This window comes from Perca flavescens, chromosome 9, assembly GCF_004354835.1.
Source record: "Perca flavescens isolate YP-PL-M2 chromosome 9, PFLA_1.0, whole genome shotgun sequence".
Classification (NCBI taxonomy): Eukaryota; Metazoa; Chordata; class Actinopteri; order Perciformes; family Percidae; genus Perca; species Perca flavescens.
This window is the reverse complement of record NC_041339.1, coordinates 190,579-211,895: the sequence shown is the minus strand read 5'-3', so window position 1 is coordinate 211,895 and position 21,317 is coordinate 190,579. Positions and strand designations below refer to the sequence as shown.

Sequence of the window (21,317 nt, the reverse complement as noted above, 5' to 3'; positions counted from 1 at the left end):
CACCATGCCTTTTAGTTCTGACCTCAGGAACAATCAAGAGTAAGGGACCTAGCAGGCACACATATCTCATCCATGTCAGACAAAACCAATCAGTGATTAAAAAAAAAAAAAAAAAAAGAATTTGAATATTAGTTCTGTGACAGACAGAATGTAGATTTTAAGATTGGGAAAATGTGGGTAGTAGCGGGTGGTAACAATAACTGATTGATTGATTGATTGATTGATTGATTGATTGATTGAAATTACATATACTGTTCTGGTTCAGCCGGTTTTCATAAAATCAAACCGTTTTTAACTTGACCGGCAAAACCGGAAATTGACCCAAATCTAGCACAATGGCTGCTGTGCTTTGACAGCCTGATTGACTTTATATACTGTTGAATGAGTCACAGTACTGTACAGTTTGTATTGCAAAACTACTATGGTGGGTTCTCTCAAACACCATTTAAGAATAGGATAGTGAATATGGCAGTGAATAAGCAGGAACTGTCCAAATTAGCATAAAATAAAGAACAACCAGACACCATACCAATCATTACCATGGCGGTGAAATTCACTGAAATTCATGTCACATGTATATGGGTATATATATGACACCACTCTTACTGTAGGTGTCAAAAAATGTTGTCACCCTCATGCTGAAATCCTGCAGGAACCAATAATTCCTTATTGTACAGTAAGTGTTTAGTCTACCCGGGAACTAGTTCATAAAATGCAAAAAATCACACAGTTAAAATAAGACGGCCCAAAAAAGCCACCCAGCTTGTTGTCTAGTCACCCATGACATGAGGAAGGAGGGAGGAGATGGCTAAATTAGGCCAAACGGTAAATATTTCAGGAAGCCTCATCCATTATTGACAAATGGCTTTACCTTCCTAAGCAGACTACGTATCGAGTATCTTTCCAGTCTCCTCTCGACACAAAGTCCTCACTCTGCACTGTATAACCCAAAGAATGTGGGGTGCTCTGAACTACATACCTCAAAAACATACAACATATGGCCACAAAAACAAATACATTAGCTTTTGCAGGAAACACTCCTGTAGCTAAAGGCAAGTACACAATGAGTCACACTCCTAAATGTTAATATGGGTTATTATTTTATATGGACAAAATCATGTTCAAAAATGTATCTTCTATTACTGTGCGTATTGAATATTTGCATTAGTGGCAGATTTGAATAGAAAGATTAATGTTGAAAATGTTGATTAAGGAGCCATTTTTAAATCTGGCTTAATCTGGCCACATAAACAGATAACAGGCCTTGCCCTAAATACATATCAGGTCAAATATGCAGGAGATTATGTCACCTACTGCATAATGTTCAAGAGATTTTCTGAGTAGGTGATTTCATTTTGATAACTGTTCTCCTGCTCGCTCTATTTAGTAACTGGAAACATCAACCCTGTAGTAATTACACAATCTTTTTGACAAGCTCAACAAGATTTTCGCTACAGAAGGATTTAAATTATCTCCTATAGTTTCTTAATAATCTCTTTATGAAATCAAAGCTGATAGTAAATACATTTTCTGCTCATATCACTTGTCTTGAAATAGGTCTTGCTTTTTCACAGTCACTCCTGGTACTATGCAAAAGGGAATTATCTTTTCATTAAACCCCTCACGCTGGGGGGTTAGAGGTCAAGATCAGGAATAGCTCAGAAAAGTCTGAAGGTGTGCCTCCTGGTTGAGGAAGAATCCCCCAGCTCAAGCTAGCTGGGTGCCTTCTGCCAACCACTTTCCACACTTCTGATACCCATGCAGTGTGAATAAATTGTTCATGCAATCTGTGTTTCAGTATACATTAAAGACACTAAAAACATAAAATAAGTACACATGACACAGACTGTAGGTACATTTTAAGATCTTCTTAGAGTACTTACTGGTGGTGTTTCCAGACATCTGAATGATGCATTTGCTTTCTTTTCCAATCTCCCTTGAATTGAAGGGGCGGACACGCACCGCCACCTTCACAGAGGCCCCTGCCATGATGCTTTCTTCCTAGCACCTTGGGGTGCCTTCTTTAGTACCCAGGTGTAGGGCCTGCAGGTCTGTAGAAGGGAGCAGATAGTGAATCTTAATGAATACATTTCCTAGTTTTATCAGTATGTATCAGTTCATTATGCAAATAGAATGCTGTAACAGACTTGTGCCACCTTTTTTGGCATGTGTTGTATGATATTTTATTATGTTATATGTTACAAAACTGAGGTATTTTTTTCTTTTTACATTTTTCTTTTTACATTTGTGAGGGCAGAATATTACACCTTAGGGTTGACATAATCAGCACAATAGAGGAGGGCAGGGCTATGTGGCTGTAACATGAAAAGACCATGCATGGTCAGCTACAGCCAAGGGAGATGAATAATAAAGCTAGCAGTAACAAAAGAAGTGCAGCAGCAGCTAAATGTCAGGCTAGTTCTCTGGATGACAATGGCTCTGAAACCAGCCACAAATCCAGGGTCTGGCTCCATTCAGCAGCTCGGTTTAATCAACAACTCGTAACTTGTCCTGCTGTCTCCTGAAAGACTAAATATGAACATTAAATCACTGTGTGGTGTCATTATGAGTGTATCAAGAGCAACCATGACTCATCTACTGTGGCGATCAAATTACAATTATTTAATGTTTTCATCAATAAGCTTTAACAGTGAGCAATATGATACAACTAGCGTTTATTGAATCCCTGGGGTCTACCTGCAAATATAATAAAGCTATCATAATTTACAGCATATCAATAAGAGAAAGTGTCATTTCTTGAACTTTATTCATAATGTATATGTTTGAAGTTGTATCAATATTCTGAGTATGTTCCTATTCTTTGTGACTCAGATGTCTGTCATCATAATTGAGTGTTGTAAATTTGCTGTGTCACCCTGCTTCCTGGTACACCCTCTACAGCTGGCCCCTAAACCTTCATGTATGCAAGTAATGCTGTTACAATGGAGAAACACTTTCGGTTTTTAAGGGGCTACTGTACTGTATTTTGAGGACAAATTGGGCTTCAATAAAAAATAGACTGAATAATGTAAAATATTCAACATCAAATTCAATATTGTTTTGATATCTGAAATTAAATTGATGAAGATGAAATTCATAAAGCGTATCTTAATATCACCCACTGCAACAGAATATATTGTGTGAAAAAACAGTAGGCCTACTTAAAGTTCTGAAGATTAAAATCTGTTTTCTCCATCAACATCCATGTTCATAATCTTCTCATACAGATGCTCAGACCAATCAGCTGATGATGCAGCTCAGCTGGGCGGCTACCATTTTTCTGGCGACAAAGGCTTGTAATATACATCCGGATGCTGGTGTGTATTGGATCTTGACGACAGTTAGATACAATTTTACCTTGTCACTTATGAAAAATTATTTAACTGGTGGCTTTTTAGCATGACAGCCAAGCCATAAACGCCAGCTAAGGTGCCATATTTGGTTAGGCTTACATTGATAATTCATTGCTGTAATTACTTTCTGTAAAAATAGCCTACTTCTTGCATCATTGTCATGGCTTATGGTACGCTAACATCTCTTCAGTTAACTGTAGCACGTCTTGTAATTTACCTTTTGCCCAATGACAGGGCATTTATTCCTGTCTTCCTGCTCACATAATTAAAATACATTTTATCAAACAATATGCTATGAAATATGATGTGCTGTGTTACATAGCAGCTTTATATGTAATTGAATCTCTATAGCCTAATATCTTTACGACATTGACAGCCTACTCAATGGCCGCACCCTATGCTCATCTCTTCCCTAGAGATTTAACACGAAGTAAATAAAGACTGCCTCGTTAAAAATGCATTACCGGCGGGACAATGGAAAAATAAAAAAAGGTTAACCCACCTCCGCAGTGCCAATAACGTTTGCTCCCGTGTAGAGACCGTATTTGTCGTGCTTGGCTCCGTAGCTACTTCCACCTGCTCTGGTCTCCTCCAAGTCTGGCGCTGGCCGTGCTAACAGCCTCCTCTCTCCATGAAAACGGGAAGGACTGAGGTTACCGCGGACTGGGTCTTGTACCCACCAACCCACCTCCCTCTGCCCTTCCTTGCCAGTTGGGACCCAGGAAGGAAAGGAAGGTGGCCGGTCGGTTGTTTGGATGTTCGGCCGCTTCTTCACGCTCCGAAGCGGTCAAAATTGCCCTATTGTCTGCCTGTCTTTGGTAGGGATGCTCGAGCTCCCCTGAGCCGGTGACATCACCACCGAGGGAGGTAACAGCATCAATGCAGTAGTGGGAAGAGAGAGAGAGAGAGAGAGAGAGAGAGAGAGAGAGAGAGAGAGAGAGAGAGAGGAGAGAGGGAGGGAGAGGGAGAGATGGAGAGAGAGAGAGGGAGAGAGAGAGAGAGGGAGGGAGAGAGAGAGAGAGAGAGAAGGGGAGGCAGAGATAAAGACAGGAGTAAGATTTGTATCCCGCCGAAAACACCTCATAAAAAAACTGCTGTTTTGATACTTTTTATTGAAAGTGAAAAGCCAGTTTTTCTAAAGGTGTAAACAGCGTAGTTTACTTACATGACCGTTTTAAATGCAGCGGACAACAGGAGTATGAATAGTCTTTTTATTAGGTCAAACCAGGGACATCAAGCTGAGGGGTTACAAATTGGCACAAAGCAGCTCTTTGCCCCATGGAAACTGCCTGTTCAGTTAAGCACCCAATATAGGCTAGCATCTCAGAGCAGAGTTTGGCCACAGAAACAGATTATAGCAGCAATATTGTCATGGCTCTTTTGCAAATGTGGTGTTCCTGTAGGCCTATGCCTCTTCCTGTAGGTTGTCTGCATTGCAGTTTGCAGGTTTTATAGTCAGTTGTGTCCCTACACCCTTAGTTTACTGCAGTAAATACTAATAGTTAAATGGTAAACACATAATACATAAAATAGGCTTTTTTTCACAGCAGACATTTTGACTTGTCAGACTAGAAAAGGTACAGGTGTTACTAATAACATGAACTATGGCTACATTCTATTCAAGAAGCCCAGCATGCACAATACCAGGAGCCTGAAACTAAAGCAGCAAAATGGAATTCAATCCATTTTTCATTTAATTATTTACACCTGTGCTTTTCCTACTGTGACATGTAAAAATGTTTACATCTGTTCTTACCATAAAATATCTTGATCTTGTATTAAAATAAATCAAAAATCTGTGGAAAAAATCATCAGAGTTTGAATTTATAAGCCCTTATGTTGAAGATTTCATTGCTTTTAGCAAAAATGTCATTTTCTAAAAATATCTAAAAAAAAACATAGGCCTATCAGATCAATGTATAGTCTAATGGGACCTCCCTTTAGTCAGAGAGAAAAATATCATATTTGTAGTTCAGCCTGTATAAATGTTCAACCTAAAAAGAATTGCTTGTAAACAGACAAAAATGAGATGCAATGCCTGGAGAGCGGAGCTCTTGACAGTCATTGAGCTAATTGAAGAGAGAGGACCAGCCCTGATAATGTCAATGAGTCCTTGTGCATGTGACCTTACCCATACTCTACAGGGCGGTAATGGTTTGGTGGTTTAAGAGGTTGTTGCTATCAGATCAATACATTTTCTCTTCACTATCATCCATCTTAAGACAAAGAAATTCTGCACAGTAAAACATGTTTACATTATAGTGCATTATCTGCATAGATGTAGCTAACTATCGGCCATCCAACTGCCTGTACTGTCTGTATGTATACATAATTCCAAATGTATTTCTATTGTATACATAATAGTTGAGATCAACGTTCTTGTTCTTTTTTTACTTGTAATAAGATGAAATCCAGAGACAATTGCACATGAGATTTAGCAGCAATAAAGGGTTGTGAGCAGGAACTCACTTTCTGGGGGAAGGATACATCGGCTGCTCAGGTTTCAGCCTGAGTGAAACACAATGCAATTGTGTTTGTGACCTTGCTCTTTGCACAATCCTACTGTTCCTATTGCTCTCTCTCCCCCTCTCCCTCTCTCTCTCACGGACACATCTATCTGATGCAATTGCTTTATTTAATTCATCAGCATAAAGATTTCAAGGTCTGTTCCGTTTACAGAAATAATATGCTGTTTTGTAGTGTAGCCATCGTCTCTTTCAGTGTTTCCCCCCTACATCACTTTCTGTACCCCTAGGGGTACATGACATACCCCAGTTTGGGAACCAATGGTCTGTTTCCACACCACACAGAAAATATAGGAAGTGAGTGTGAATCACAACGGATAAAAAGGATGATGTCACTGGCATGAATCACCACAGGCTTGATGAGGTACCTCATATACACTTGTCCTCATGGTTTTAAAGCTGAAGGCTCAGTTTTATAAGTGAGTGTGAAAGGAAATATCTTTGATTATTTCGAAGCACATTGTCCAATACAGGAAGATTTAGAAGGAATGGTGATCTTGTTTCTGCCCAGCCTCCCAGCTCTGTTCTGCCATGTCTAAATTCAGTGGCACAGGAGCCTGAATAATTTATTGGTTGAGTGAGCTGTTGCCTTGAGCCTAGTGTGACAGACATGTTTTCTTAAAGAAACGCTCTTGGTGTGTCTATCAAAACATGTAGAGCCTAAATCACATTCAACATGGAAATAACAGAGACAAGAATATCTTGTATTGAATTATAAATAAAAACAATTTTTATTCTTTGGGCATTTTTAGGCCTGATTTGTTCGGGACCTGCAGGTTATCATTTGCATATCCAACTAACAGGTATTCTCAGCGGTGAAAGAAGTACCAAATGTAAAAAGTATTTATTATGCAGAATGGACCATTTGAAAATAATAAATATTATATAATTGGATTGGAATTATTGATGCATAATAATCCATAATAATCACATTATCATATATATATATATATATATATATATATATATATATATATATATATATATATATTACTATCATGTCATTTTGTATATCATATTTATAAACACATGACTATTTGTTGATTATAATTTGTATTAATAATCTGAGTCTGTATATATGATACATTGTAACTAAAGTTGCCAAATAAATGTTATATGCAGTGGAGTAGAAGTATAAAGTGGAATAAAATAGAAATACTAAAGTAAAGTACTAATACCTCGAAATTGTACTCAAGTGCAGTACTTGAGGAAATGTCCCACCAGTAGCTCATTTGATTTTTGTGGGGTCTGTCCTGTCCTGCCTGTGAGATAAGCTCCCCCTGGTGGAATGAAAAATAAATCAACACTATAGATACACACAAGGTAAAACAAAAAAAAGTGTCTACATGTAACTTTGAGTTTGTGTTGATTCTAGCTTCTAAAGCTCTTTTCTTTACATTGCTGTATTACCCACTGTAGATTACTGAGATGTAGATTTCCTTTCCCCTTTAGCTTTTAGTTGTTCTTCGTTTAATGTCCGTCTTGCCTGTGATGGTCCTGCCCCAGTATCAGTCATAACTACAACAGATAACTTTTAACATAACCTTAAAATACAATTAGGCCTATATAAAGAAAGCTCCTGTTAACTTTTACCTGGCTCAAAAGGCTGGATACTAACACAGCCTTTCTGGTGTAACAAATAAATCTGTGACCCATCAGAATGTGTTACTGTTGCGCCGTTAGTTAGAGAACTGTTTATATCCTTCGCGTTCCACTTCTGTAATTGCTCCAGTGCTACAGGAAATTCCGCCAGATGCATGTACTTTCCATTTCCTTACGCTTTCTTTGTATTGGAATTTTAAATTTGGTGGATTTGTGAGGACTATGGTTAACTGCTCCTCAGATCTCTGCAGGGTAAATCCAGACAGCTAGCTAGACTATCATGACTAGTTTGCAGCGGCTCTGTGCGGAGTTTAGCACCGCCCATGATGATTCTGATTGGTTTAAAGAAATGCCAATAAACCAGAGCACGTTTTTCTCTCATCCCCGAATGCTATGTGGAGTAGCTAGACTCTCCTTCAGTGCCCTTTGCAAAGCCAGACTATAGCACCATCAACCTGCCGCTAATCATTCTGTGACTTTGCGGGAAAAATCAAACCTGAGCAGAGGCCTTACTAAAAACTATATAAAAATAGCGTTCTTTTCACTGTTAGTCTTGCTTGCTGTTACAGCTCATTTAAGATCATTGTATGAAAATTGACAGAGCTTCAGAAACATTAAAAAGTTACATATAGTCACTTTAACATGACCAATTTATAGTTAGGTTTTATATTTATAGTGGTCTGGTACATAATTGTTTTCCATGTGAATTACTGCACTATCATGTCTAGCTTAACACATTGGATATAATATCCTTACTGTACAATTTTTAAGAGAAAAGAACTCAGAGGCAAAGAAAAACCCCACATATTTGACTAGATTAATGAAGAACAGTTTATTGTAGATTTCAGTGATGAATTGGAACACCATCATCTTGACATGTTACCTCAATTTCAACAAAATCTCATGACAAAAGGAAAGATTCTTTCAGTGACAGATGTATTTGGTACAGCAGGAAGGTTACTGACATTTCACCGTTACGTTACTTGCACTGCACTGACCACTTGCACAGTAGTCACCCCAACATTTACCACAGTTTACATCCGTCACAGCCACAGGGGATGACTGGCTTTGTCTAACCAGTGTAGCATGAGCAAAACAAATCTATATGTCCACAACCTTGAACATGGGATGAAAAACACAGATAGTCATTGTTGAAAACCTCTGTAAGATGCCCTCCTTTCACTTATATTGCTTGCATGAAAAAGAATGCTCATTAATAAAAATAAATACCCTGCACATAATGATTTATATGTACAGTGTGAAACTGTGTAGAGAACGTTTGTTAAAATCATTCTTCTCACAGAAATATTATTCATTGTCCAATTTAAGATCATACTTATGAACCAGCTTAATTACAACACTGCAGTCTATCCTGCTGGCCATCACAGGATTTCAAACTAAAATAGCATACTGTAAATGACACTGGCAAAAGTACAACTTCTTTTCTGTAATAAATAAACTTGTCACTATTATGGACTAATTTCAAAAGCTTGTATCACTAAAACACTATTAAAATAACTCACTAGTACTATATGTTAATTAGGCTGACATTTAACAGCACCTTTCAATGGTAATATCACAGTACAGAGTGTACTGTATTAAAATACCTTATATACAGTATGTATTTGCAGGAATGGACATAGCGGTACATGTGACTTCAGCACAGTCTTATCGCCACGGTTACCCTGCCATGCCATTCATAGTGCACAGGATCAATGCCCGGTGTTATCACATCAAAAACATTATTAGGGCATTGTGAAGAGTGGTAATTTCTCAATTATAAATTTATGATGTCTAACTACTTGAATGTGAATAGCCGAGTTGTGTGATGATGACTATGTGTGATGCAGGGTGACTAGTGAAATTTTTTGACGTTATTTAATGATTCCCATGGTAACTAATTTGACTGCAAGTTTGTCATTTTATTTCAATTGGATTACAGTAAGTGGCCCCTTTGTAATATTAATCAACCCAATTTTACAAACAGATGTCCCTCATCTTTTTCATATGTGATTATTATTGAAGTAAGATGTTCAAATGTCATTTGCATGTTTTTAAAGAATGTGAAAAACACTAATACCTGTGTATTTAATTAGTCATTGTAAAGTTACTATTAAGGGACATCTGATCTCATTAAAACGCTATTTTTGCTTACTGAAGGGAGAGGAGGCATTACTGATATCCTCCAAATACACACGTTAATGAGGAAAATTGTAACTAGCTAGCTAATACATTTGGGTGCTGAAAACACAGTTACAGATTTGGGGAAATTTGCTTGCTTGTTGTTTTGCCCAGGGTCAAGGATTGATATATATTTCATCTTTGTGCAACCTGTTCAGAAATAGGCCAGAAACGTGTTTAGCCTAGCTTAGCACTAAAACAGGAAGCAAGGGGAAACAGCAAGTTTGGCTCCATCAAACTGAAAAAGTCTGCCTTCTAATAACACCAAATATGTCTATCTATACAGTGAACACTATTTCTGATCAAGCCATAAAACAGAAATGCAAACACTCAATGCAAAGCAATTTCTTTTACCAAAAACTACTTTGTGGCGTGCAGCGTCTCAACAGTCCTGTCCTATTTGTGGGCTTGTCTGGTTTGTGCACTGCAATAACAAAACCATGTATGGACGCACTGGTGACTAGCTTGCTGGCGAAGAAGAAGTCTGTACTGGTATCATAGCGTTGAAGGTTATAGCCTTAGTTTTTAACTAAATAGGTAGGCTGGCCATTTCCATTTATTTTGTGCTAAGCTAGTATGAACACATGTACAAACATATATATCTCTGTACAAAATGAACAGAGATGACACTTTATATCAATCTGACTGGGTAAAATAACAAACAAGTGTATTTCCCTAAATCCTTCAAGAATGAAAAATACATGAGTATGTTCACTGGGGTGTCATACAGTTATTTTGAATGGCTTAAAACTTGCCATGAGCATAGCTTGAGCCATTGTAGCTTCCCTTCCTGGAGTCACTGAGGCACTACTTCCTTCAAAGAAGCCAGAGCTGAATGGATGCGGACATGAAGCCTGTTCTCAAAGTCGTAGCCTGTGAAATCCTCCTGAAATATTTTAGATTGTTAGAATAAGAGAATTTAAAAATTAATTGAAACATCTGGAAAATTCAAATGATTTCAAATTTAGATTATTGCTATGTAAATATTTTTACCTTGGCTTGAAGTAGCAATGATCTTCCCCTTGCTAGAGTCTGAATTGCAATACAAAAAAAGACTAGGTTATAACTGATACATGTGGCTCCATCAGTTCATTTAAAATAAAAATGTGAATGAATAAAAATCTGAATGCCGTCAGACTGACCTCCTGTTTTGCAAGGAGTATACATCCAAGCTCATAGACGGCATACGGCTGAACATATGAGTTGATCTGTCGTCCATACTCATCTCTAGCAGCCAGCTGGAGTGACTGGATCACAGATAAAATGGATAGGAGAGCAAGCTGAGTAACATTCAAAGTGTAGATTAATTGCAAAGTCATTCAGTGCTAAATGTAGACATATACCTGAACAGCATCCCTCATATTTCCATGACATTTGTGAATGGCACCAAGAAGAAGGTGTTTCAGGCCTCTGAACGAAACCAAATCTAAACTCTGTAACACTGAGCAGACATACAGAGGAAATCATCAGGAAAATGTAATTCTTAGAAATCCGGCTGCAGTTAACTTGGTTATGTTACTATGAATCATAAAGGTTCCATTCACCCTGATTCATTATCTGCAGTTTAGATGAGGAGCAGTTTGGAAGCGCTTTCCACAGATACAGCACTTCAATTACACCGAGAATGCATAGCTCTCTGGTGGGCGAGATCTTTCTCAATCGCTCAGCCTGCGGATAGGGATCAGACAGAGAAGGACAACTTTTGTGACACTCTTGTGATGACTTTCCAAAGAGAGACAAAGAGCAAACTTTGCAGCAAAACCCACCCTTTTGACAGCAAACTGCTCTATTTGGTTGTTTTTTCTCTTGAACAGCTTCTGCACATCTTTGAAAACTCCGCTTGCTCCATCTAGGTCACCCGAAGCACCCTGACACACTGGGGAAAAAATACTAAAAAGATTATACAAGCTACAGAGTAGAAACATCCCAGCAGTGTTAGCATACGTTAAAATGTGACAGGCTTACCTCCGGTCAAATAGGCGTAGTAGCACTGCGACCATCGTGACTCATTCTTCAGCCTTTCAAATGACCTGTATGCATCTTCAAAATTCATCTCTATCATGCTACACCAACCTGAAACAAAGACAAAAAATGAATCCCTTCCTGTGCTGTATGCCAAGTGCCAGTATGTCACAACTAACCTGATGAGCAAACACGTACCAATCTCATAGAGACACACATGCTGGATCTCTCTTTGATCTGATGCAAGCTCTAATGCATCATGGAAACAGGCCAAAGCACTGTTGATATGGCACTGGGGACAGAGAGACACACACACACACACACACACACACACACACACACACACACACACACACACACACACACACAGGTAACGGTAGTTATGTTAGACACACACTACATGCATGTGTTGAATGAGAGTTAGATAAATGGTGGATTAGATGTTGGTGAGTTAATGAACCATCTGACATGCATATTAATGATATGTGCTTGAACAGAGACTGCTGTACCAGCCTATGGTAAACAACTAAAGGTTTGTCTACTGTACAGTATATTTGCCATCCAATGTCTTTATCTAGCATTACAAACACAAATAAACCACTTTAAAGGTCCAATATGTATTATATTTAATAATAAGTAATAAATACAAAAATCATCAGATATTAAGGAAACATGCTAAGTTGAAATGCTATATTTTCTAACAACAGTGCTAATGCCAGTATATTCTTCTTTTGGAATTTCCGTTCTGTGACATAATGTCTGTTTGTGTTTTGGCCTGTGTGTTGTCTGGTTGCCAGATATACCTGTAAAAACGTAAATTCTCTCGACTCTTTCCAGTATTTTGAATTTGTACTGCAGTAACCATTTTAAACACTAGCTGTCAGTATTACATATTGCACCTTTACTCTTCAATAGGCTTATCTGTCACTGGTTGTTAGCAGCCCTGAGCCTGCTGCACATACCTCTAGCCTGTGAACTCGTCCTTTAAAGAACATGAAGAGGGATGAGTTGGGGTAAACCACTGACTTTCTCTGCAGAATAGCTTTGGCTTCCAGCAGCCCCTCATGTGTATCAGAGCCATCCAGGGCAAAGAAAGGCAGCACTACTGTGTGGTACCACAAGAGGGCCAACCTGAGCAACACAACAGGAGAATTATTACAGCCAGTCTGAAATCTGGGATCTGAAGCTCCATCACTATCTGTATTACACTGAATATTTATGAAAGGTAAATATATGCAGGTAAATATGTACTAATATTGGCAGAATAGAATATATTTAAATTAGGGTAGGTCTATGTTTCACATCGTCGCTGTCGGGCTGAAACCTTGCATTTCAATATTTCGTAATTTTAATTACTTTTCATTAATCAATGCTATTGGTCACCCTTTACGTCTGTCTGTGGGTTTTACAAATATTTAAACAGTGACGAGGTGATTATCATCTGACTTTGTCAAAGGTAAATACCTCAATATACTGTTTCCAAATGAACCTTTTTTCATTTCCTGAAAAGCAAAGGTTTTGGACATACAAGGTTTTCATCCAACAGCGACCACATGTAAAAAGTGGCATGAAACTGTTGGTTCACATACCTTACCATACCACTACCTTAATTGAAATATATTATATAGTGCCATTATCCGTAGTTACAGCATACCAGTGAAAGCAGAGGTTACCAGAGATCATGCTCTGCAGAAGGTTCTAATTATAGGGGCCAGGATAATCATAATTCATTGGATAAAAAGATCCTAGTGAACTAATGTATTATGTCAGGACAATAACGTTGAGAACGACTGACATAGTTCATCCTCATGATCCTCACGTTCATAGGATTAAGTATTAAGGGTTGTTGGTTTTCCCCAATTTTTTAACCTGCATTAATTCGCACTGTTCAGACCTGACATGAACGTGCGTCATGGTTGTTTTTAACTAGGCAGCAATGCACTTCCCATACCTGCTCTGTTAAACTTAAATTAAATTAAAATAAGAAGAAGAAATCAAAACAATATAGACTAGGTCTATCTGTTCGGGTGTTCCAGGCAAACCAAATAAGATGTTTGACGCACTAGTGATATATTAGTGTGGGCTTTTAGAAATGTTCAGACGTCAATTTAAAAGCCAACTTACGCAGAGGACGTCAGTGGCCCCGGACAAATACACATACATAACCCTAACCCTGCAAAAGAATGTGACCATTTGTGTGGCAATCTCTGAATGTTGTCTGAGCGATCGGATCTCAATGCACCCTAAATGCGTCTTGGGTGTGTTCACACATGTACCATTTGATGCATGCTAATGCCAGGTCTGAACAGGGCCATTGATGCAGAGTTGGGTGATAATTTGTGGGTTAGTCAGCTGTGGAGCGGCACCTTTCACATTACAATTTGTTGATTCTTAATATAAAAATACTACTTATAGCTGCTTTAAAGTCTTAAGTTAACTATGGTTGTACAGTTTATTTCACAAGGTTATGCCCCCCTCCAATGCTATTAATCTTTCTGTAAAAAAATAAATAAAAGGAAAACAAAAGGAAACAATAGAAGACTACTACTCACGTAGCAAGTGGTGCCTTCATGTCCCTGCTCTCACTTGCATACATAAGGGAGGACAGGCCCTGGAGACGGTCACCAGGGAAACCCAGCAGGTTGATAATCTTGAGCAGGTGTGGTGGTACCATGGAGATGCACAGGTGGAAGAGGCCGTAGCCAAAGCTGACAGAGCCTTTGAGCCGGTCCAGGGCCTCGGCCGTCACGCAGTTCTCCACTGCCACGTTGTGGTTGGCGTTGTCCGTCGAGAGGGACTCCTGGTGGACAGAGGGCCCCTGCTGACAGGCCTCCTGCAGCTGGCTGATGTCACTGTGGCACTTATTGTACATTTTCCACGCCTTACGTAGAATCCAGCCTCCTTTGATATAAGCTGTTAGTGGAAATGTGAACAAGATACTTTTGATGAGGTTGCCCATGGCTCAAGGGGAAGAACAAGACCATATTTTTCTTTAATAAAGTGATTTATTAATCTCATTGATGAAGGGCTGCAACTGATGAGCGTATTCATAATCACTCTGTTGAATGATTAAGCACATATTTGAGGCATTTGTACTTTACTTGAGACTGTTAATGCCACTTTCTACTTCTACTTACTACAATTCAGATGGAAACATTTTACTTTTTACTTCACTAAAATTATTTTACTTACAAATTAAGATATGATATACAAACCATATGGAGAACTTATAAAATATGTAGTTTTGTATACTACACAACAGTATGTAAAGGAAGGGTGTATGGCTACAGACACAGCACCCCTGCTCATCTCTGCTTCTCTTCATAGTCATCAGATTCATCTACCATATAATCATTAATATAATAAAGGTAGAGGGAGGCAGGCCAGTACAGCCCGATCTGGTTGGGGAGAGTTCTAGCCTGTCCAGCCTCCTCTCCTTAACCTGTCTCTCTTAGTTATGCTGTTATAGTTCTAGACTGCAGGGGAAGTTCTTTCCTCCCGTTGACACACTGAGCTGCTCTCTCCTCTCTCTTTTCATTTGTTTCCTTTTGTGTGCATCCTTGTCCCAGAAATGCCTTTTACTAACCTAGCTCTGGGGAGTTTACTCCCCAGAGTCCTTATGTTTCTTTTTCGCCCATAATATTTCCTTGGATTAGGGTGGCACCAAGATCTGGGTCTTGGTTGCAGCTGTCGCTATGATCCTGCTACACCCTGCTACGCTCGGCGATGCCCTGCAGTGTCCGGCTGTGTCTTGCTGCGTCCACCCATGCTCTGCTGGGCCACGCTACATCCGGTATCGCCCTGCAGTGCCCTGCTATGACATGAACTACTACGACTACCATTGTAGTCACTGTTCTATTATCTTTATTATGACTATTATTTGCCACTGTTCATCACATCTCCAACCGGCCCCATCAGACACCGCCTACCAAGAGTCTGGGTCTGCTGAGGTTTCTTCCTAAAAGGGAATTTCTCCTCGCCACTGTCGCAATAGCCACGGCTAATGCTTGCTCTTGAGGGAATTACTGTAATTGTTGGGGCTTTGTAAATTATAGAGTGTGGTCTAGACCTACTCTATCTGTAAAGTGTCTCGAGATAACTCTTGTTATGATTTGATACTATAATTGAATTGAATTGAAATTAAAGGTACAGCTGAAAAGATTAGCCAATTAATCGATTACTCGTTGGACAGAAAATGTACAGACTATTTTGATCTTTTAAGTGATTTTCACTCAAAAACATCTAATGGTTTTAGTTCCACAAAGTAAAGACTTGCTGCTTTTCATTTTAATTTATTAATAACATTTTATTCTCAATAATTTGTAATTTTGGACTATTGGTTGGACAAAACAAACATTGTGAAATGAAGAATTCTTTTTTCAAACCAAACAATCAATCGATTACTGGAGAAAATATACTAAACAAATATTTTTATGCTTACACACCTGACTTCATACAGTAATTACAATCATCATTACAAATTCAGTTATTTCTTATTAACATGTATAGATGTGCTCCTAAATAAAACCAGGTACTCTGCTCTACACTGTTTATCTGTAAGTATGACATTTCTATCATCTTGTTCTTGAGTTATACTATTCATAAGAATTTATATAAATTCTATGCTCTACATGCAGTCCGTCATACAGTGAGACACACCATGATGACATAATGCCTTGAAAACTGGTTACCATGAAAGATAGACATTTAAGGTCATACTCCTGTGGGTTCGATTTGATTACCTGAAAGTTCCTGCTTGACGAAGGAGAGCACGGCAAGGTACACCTGACAGTCAGCAACGATAATCTGTCTCTGTAGGCGGTCCACAACCACAACTCCTGATCTCTGTGAGTCCATCTGTGTCATGCACACACAAACACACACACATTCAACATGCAGTAATACACATAACCTGCAACTTCACCCAGAGGCTGGCAGCCACAGTTTTCCTGAATGACCCAGAGCTGTTAGACAGCCCCCACACTCCTCACTCAGTTTGTTGATTACATTTCACAGAAGCACTAATCAAATCTGTGAGTGGGTTTGGCATGATCTCACTGCTGCCTGCATCATTACACCTGATGCCGAGGATATAAACAGTGCTATCTGAACAGCAGCCTGTTCTGGCGGCCATATTAGGAGACATTAGCGACGATGGAATCCTGTTTGTTGACACAAATTAACTGAAAAATCTATATGTGTGAATTGGTGTTCTTGCTGCTCAACTTTGACAGTATAATACCATTAGTTAAGAGTTTCAAGGTTGCCATGCAACAGTCCATATAACATATTTTTTCAATTGTCCATAAATGTACTCACACTTTTTTTAATCTTGTTTCTGATTGTCTCTATGACTCCGGAGCTGTCGCTCTCGCACAGTTTCTCAGTGGTCCTCAGGTCGTCACAGGCCGTCTGCATCTTCTCCTCTTCAAATGTCATCATGGCGTTCTGCAATGCAATAAAACGTTTTGTTCATAATAAATCTATTTTTCTTAAAAGCACTAATGCATTGCATTATTATTCTAATATCAAATTGTCTTGTTTTACAGAGAAGATCTATGCTTGGGCTGGCTTACAAACAGTAATAAGAGGGAAGGAGTGTTAAGTAACAGTCCTAGAAGGACAAAGGGCTTTCTGCATGACAGTGAATGGAAGAACACAGTGACATCTGTACAGCTGTGTGTTTGGAGTTAGAAAGATGCTACACAGCCAACACATGCAGAACATCTTTGCTCTGATGTTGCTGAAACCTCTTAAGATCACCCTTAATGAGTGAGGTAATAATCACACAATCATAAATGAAGCGGGCAGTACAAAATGTAATGATATTTGAGTGACATTTAGAGATAGGTTTTGAGGTTTAGCATTTTGATATTTTCTTGTAGAACTGAGGCATTCTTTCCATTTATGCTGCATTTTAACTATCCCCAGCGCATGTATGAATTGCCCACATAATGGTCAGATGTCACTACCCCCACTGCCTTCAAGGCCATTTAACATCTGGGGACAGAGGATGACATCACTCTGGCTTTATCGTGTGTGTGTGTGTGTGTGTGTGTGTGTGTGTGTGTGTGTGTGTGTGTGTGTGAAATCTCCCTCTCCCACTGGCGATGGACGCAGCCTTACTGTAATGTGCTTCTCTGCACGAGCAATGCTGTTGTTGAGAGGAAACATCTATTATGTTAATGTTTGGAAAAGCAAGGGAGAGGATGCCAGTGGTGACAATAGCAACCAATCTGACAGATTGGGTTATTTCAGGTGATACTGGGTGCTTTCCTTATGAACTGTGACAGTAGGGGCTCAAATCTATCTCTGCTGCTATATCAGTTATGAAGTTATATTAATCATCATAATTGCTATTTCTTAACACTAACTGCTATTTCCTCTGGCATTTTTGTTTGATCACATTATCTCCAGCTGAGAGGAAACTCACCAGGAAACTGACGAAACTGGCCCCAAAGCTCATCAGTGGACTCTGGGTCCTACACAGAGAATAGAAATGAGAAAGATGTGGAGTCCACAGAAGAAAACAGAAAACAAACTCAGTTGGATATTCTGTTGAAAATTGTAATTACGACACAATCTCAAGCAATGTCTTCCTATAACTGTGGCACACCTCTGTATCAGCACCCAGAAAGCAGAAGAGAATAGATTATACTGTATGCATAACTAATAGGAGTTGTGGATGGTAACTTGTGTGCAGGTGCAGCCACAATCCCCATGTTCAGCTGTCATGGTTGATGTCAAGGTGTGACTACTATCTGTTTGATGTGTTGCATCCACCTCACACTGTTGCTATCAAATTTATTTATTTATTGTAAAAAGGAAAAATGCCCCCAAAACATAGTATACTTCAAAAATCAGTCTGATGTGCAGGGGGATATACTGGTCACCTACTGTAGGTGCATAGTGCAGCTTGTCTCCATGATGAAAATCTCATCTTTCTGTTAGAAACATTAAAATAGAGGTGGTCTACAGTATGCCAATGGTAAGCCAGGTAAGACCTGGGGCCAATAGACCCCCACTCACTCATAAACAAGCTTTCACATGCATTTGGAACCTAATCATATGTCATTTATTTGAATTATTATTATATATGTGGAGCAATGTTTTCACTGTTTGCATAGTGGTAGTACATGCTGTACCTAGTGTTCTGAATGGCTGATATGAAAGGGTATTAAAGCCATGCAAAATACCATGCAAAATACTGCAACACATTATATATATATATATATATATATATATATATATATATATATATATATATATATATATCATCCAATAATTACCTGTATCTCCTGAAAAGCTCGTCGCTCTCTTTGAAGCCGTTGTTAAGCAGCATGTTAATACCTTGCAGGGCCATCTCAGCATCATCTATGTACTCTGCCTTCTCCTCTACCTGCTGCTGGGACTGCTCGGGACCCGCCATTGTTTATACTACAGCACAGTGGCTGCTGGACTAAACCAGTGCGATGGAGTACAAAATATTAATCTGTTTCTTTTCTAAAACAAACCTGCATTGGTTTATTCCAACTGATACGGGAGACGATTTTAAACAGAGACAGAAACGGGTTGCCTGAAAGAAAAAAAGGCTGTGCAGCTTCCGCAGGCTCCAGACGTGTGTGCCCCTCAGGGATAGGCCACTGATGGCTCGCTCACTCTGCACTCCAGCGATTTACAGTTATCATTGTTCTTTCCGACAGCAGACGTCTGTAGCCTACGTTCAGTCAAGCCAACGCACCGTTATTTGTCACTAAATCAGCCATCCGTCAGTTTCCCCCCCAGCTTCTCTCCGTCGTGCAGCAGCATACGATGCATTACATAACGGGGATCCAGGCTGCTGTGCTGCTCTGCCAGTCCCACGTAATGCACTCGTCAAACGGCCTGGCGTCATAACGCATAGCGCATCGCCGGGAGGATGGAGGGATGAGGCCCGCTGAGGCGAAGCTGCATCCTGTCAGCTTCCTTTGCTCAGACTCCCTCCGCACCCATAGGTTCAACCCAGCCCACTCCTCCAGCCAGAAGCCAATAGACCACAGACTGAGCGGCACACTATAGGTAGCCTAAGTAAAGGGAAGGCAGAACTACTATACTTTTTTTTTTTTTTTTTTAGATAAACTTTTTATTTATTTATTTATTTTTTTATTGTTTTTGTTTCACATGCGAACATATGGAACAGAGAAACACAAATTGAACAAGAACAAAACCCCAAAGAAAATACCCAGCATAACTATGTCTAGAAAAACCACTCCACGCCAACCACTGTTTTATACAAAGCGAGTGTGGGAGGGTGTGGGGGGGGGGGGGGAGCCAGCGCTGAGCTATTATTTTCTTGGTTGCAGTTGAGCCGGCTAGCCAAAATTTCCTCTGTCTCCCAAGCAGGTGTAATTTAATTCGACATCCTATCACATCAGATATTATTGATGTTGTTTTATTCCAGAACTCATGCACCTGTTCACACTCCCAGATCATGTGCAGGAAAGTTCCAGTTTGTTCAGATTGGCAGAACGTGCAATAGGGAGTAGGAATGGCTTTGGAGACGAATCTCTTCTGAGGAGTCCAATATGTCCTATGGCTTATGCTGAAGTGGATCTGCTGGTGATTTGGGTTCTTGAAACAGTGGGAAATGTTCAGAGCTGCTATACTTGATATTATTCTTCTTAAATAGCCTAGGTTTATGTTATTGTAAATAACCTTTGCCATGGCCCAGTATACCTATTTGTAGGCTATATGTTGTTTGTTAATTTTCTTTTAAGATTATTTTTTGACATTTTTAGGCCTTTATTTTTGACAGATCAGCTTCAGACATGAAAGGGGAGAGAGAGGGGAATGACATGCAGCAAAGGGGAACCAAACCAAACCCGCGGCCGCTGCATTGAGGACTGAGCTTGTGTAAATTTCCTCATGCACTACCAGGAGAGCTACCCAAGCCCCGTTTGATCCTTTTCTAATACCTCTTTCACACCAATGACCAAGGTCGGGCCCTGCTCTGTGGAGAGAGGTCTGGCAAAACGAGAATAGGCCCTGGTTATCTGACCAGTGTTCAACCCTTCTTTTGGAAATTCAAACCAAGCCAATCAACATGGGTATAGATTGCTGGTCATGACAATTCAGGTATGACCTGGGTCACAACCTAACAATTATCCAGCTGAACAGGTAGCGTGTTGGGAAATGGCCGTAACATGCCTTCAAAGTCGGTAAAGCTGTTTGAATCCAAATGGGCATGATTATTTTCAAACGGGTCCATTAAACTCTCACATCAAGGTATCTGAATGAGCTGGATTTGGCTTTGGTAAGTAAATTTACAGTCAGGTCTGACACATGTCAGCTATCTATAGCCTAGGTAAGTTAGGTTCAGAGTTCTGCATAAAGTGAAAATATTAATCTATATCATATCACCTTTTTGCCCTCCCTGTTTCTGCATACTGGCAGCCTATCTATAAGTCTTGGCACTGTAAAAATTGGATGTAACTAAATACTGAGCCTAAGAGCCCAATTTATTCAATATTAGCCTACATTCCATTTGTAATTCCACCTCACCTTTGTAGTAATGGCCCTGTGGCTCAGCATTAAAGGAAGTGTTATCAGAATTATTGGTGTATTTCTAGTTACAAAATTCAATGTTTCCCCTACCAGGATTGTCTAAAATGATGTTAACATGCAAAGTAAGCACAGTAGAACAACGTTTAACCCT

At 39.4% G+C, this 21,317-nt stretch overlaps 2 protein-coding genes across 4 annotated transcripts in view; both read right to left on the bottom strand.

Moving 5' to 3' along the window:
* The window catches only part of kif1aa (kinesin family member 1Aa), a 40,510-nt gene extending 36,312 nt beyond the window's left edge, over positions 1 to 4,198 (bottom strand). For all 3 annotated transcript variants that reach the window (XM_028587964.1, XM_028587962.1, XM_028587963.1), the window contains exons 1-2: positions 3,856 to 4,198; positions 1,884 to 2,051 (exon numbers count right to left, since the gene is read on the bottom strand). In XM_028587964.1, coding sequence (XP_028443765.1) covers positions 1,884 to 1,989 — 106 coding nt within the window. In that variant the 5' untranslated portion in view covers positions 1,990 to 2,051; positions 3,856 to 4,198. The remainder of the gene's footprint in view (positions 1 to 1,883; positions 2,052 to 3,855) is intronic.
* A 4,095-nt stretch (positions 4,199 to 8,293) lies between these two features.
* LOC114561753 (tetratricopeptide repeat protein 39C) lies at positions 8,294 to 19,590 on the bottom strand. The gene is made up of 14 exons (XM_028587840.1): positions 18,913 to 19,590; positions 18,057 to 18,105; positions 16,943 to 17,071; positions 16,366 to 16,480; positions 14,176 to 14,536; positions 12,586 to 12,754; positions 11,822 to 11,915; positions 11,627 to 11,734; positions 11,428 to 11,537; positions 11,206 to 11,329; positions 11,005 to 11,102; positions 10,804 to 10,908; positions 10,655 to 10,693; positions 8,294 to 10,547 (listed from the first exon to the last, which is right to left on the bottom strand). The coding sequence occupies exons 1-14, from the start codon at positions 19,050 to 19,052 to the stop codon at positions 10,458 to 10,460; spliced, it is 1,731 nt and encodes a 576-aa protein (XP_028443641.1). The 5' UTR covers positions 19,053 to 19,590; the 3' UTR covers positions 8,294 to 10,457.
* Positions 19,591 to 21,317: the final 1,727 nt, after the last annotated feature.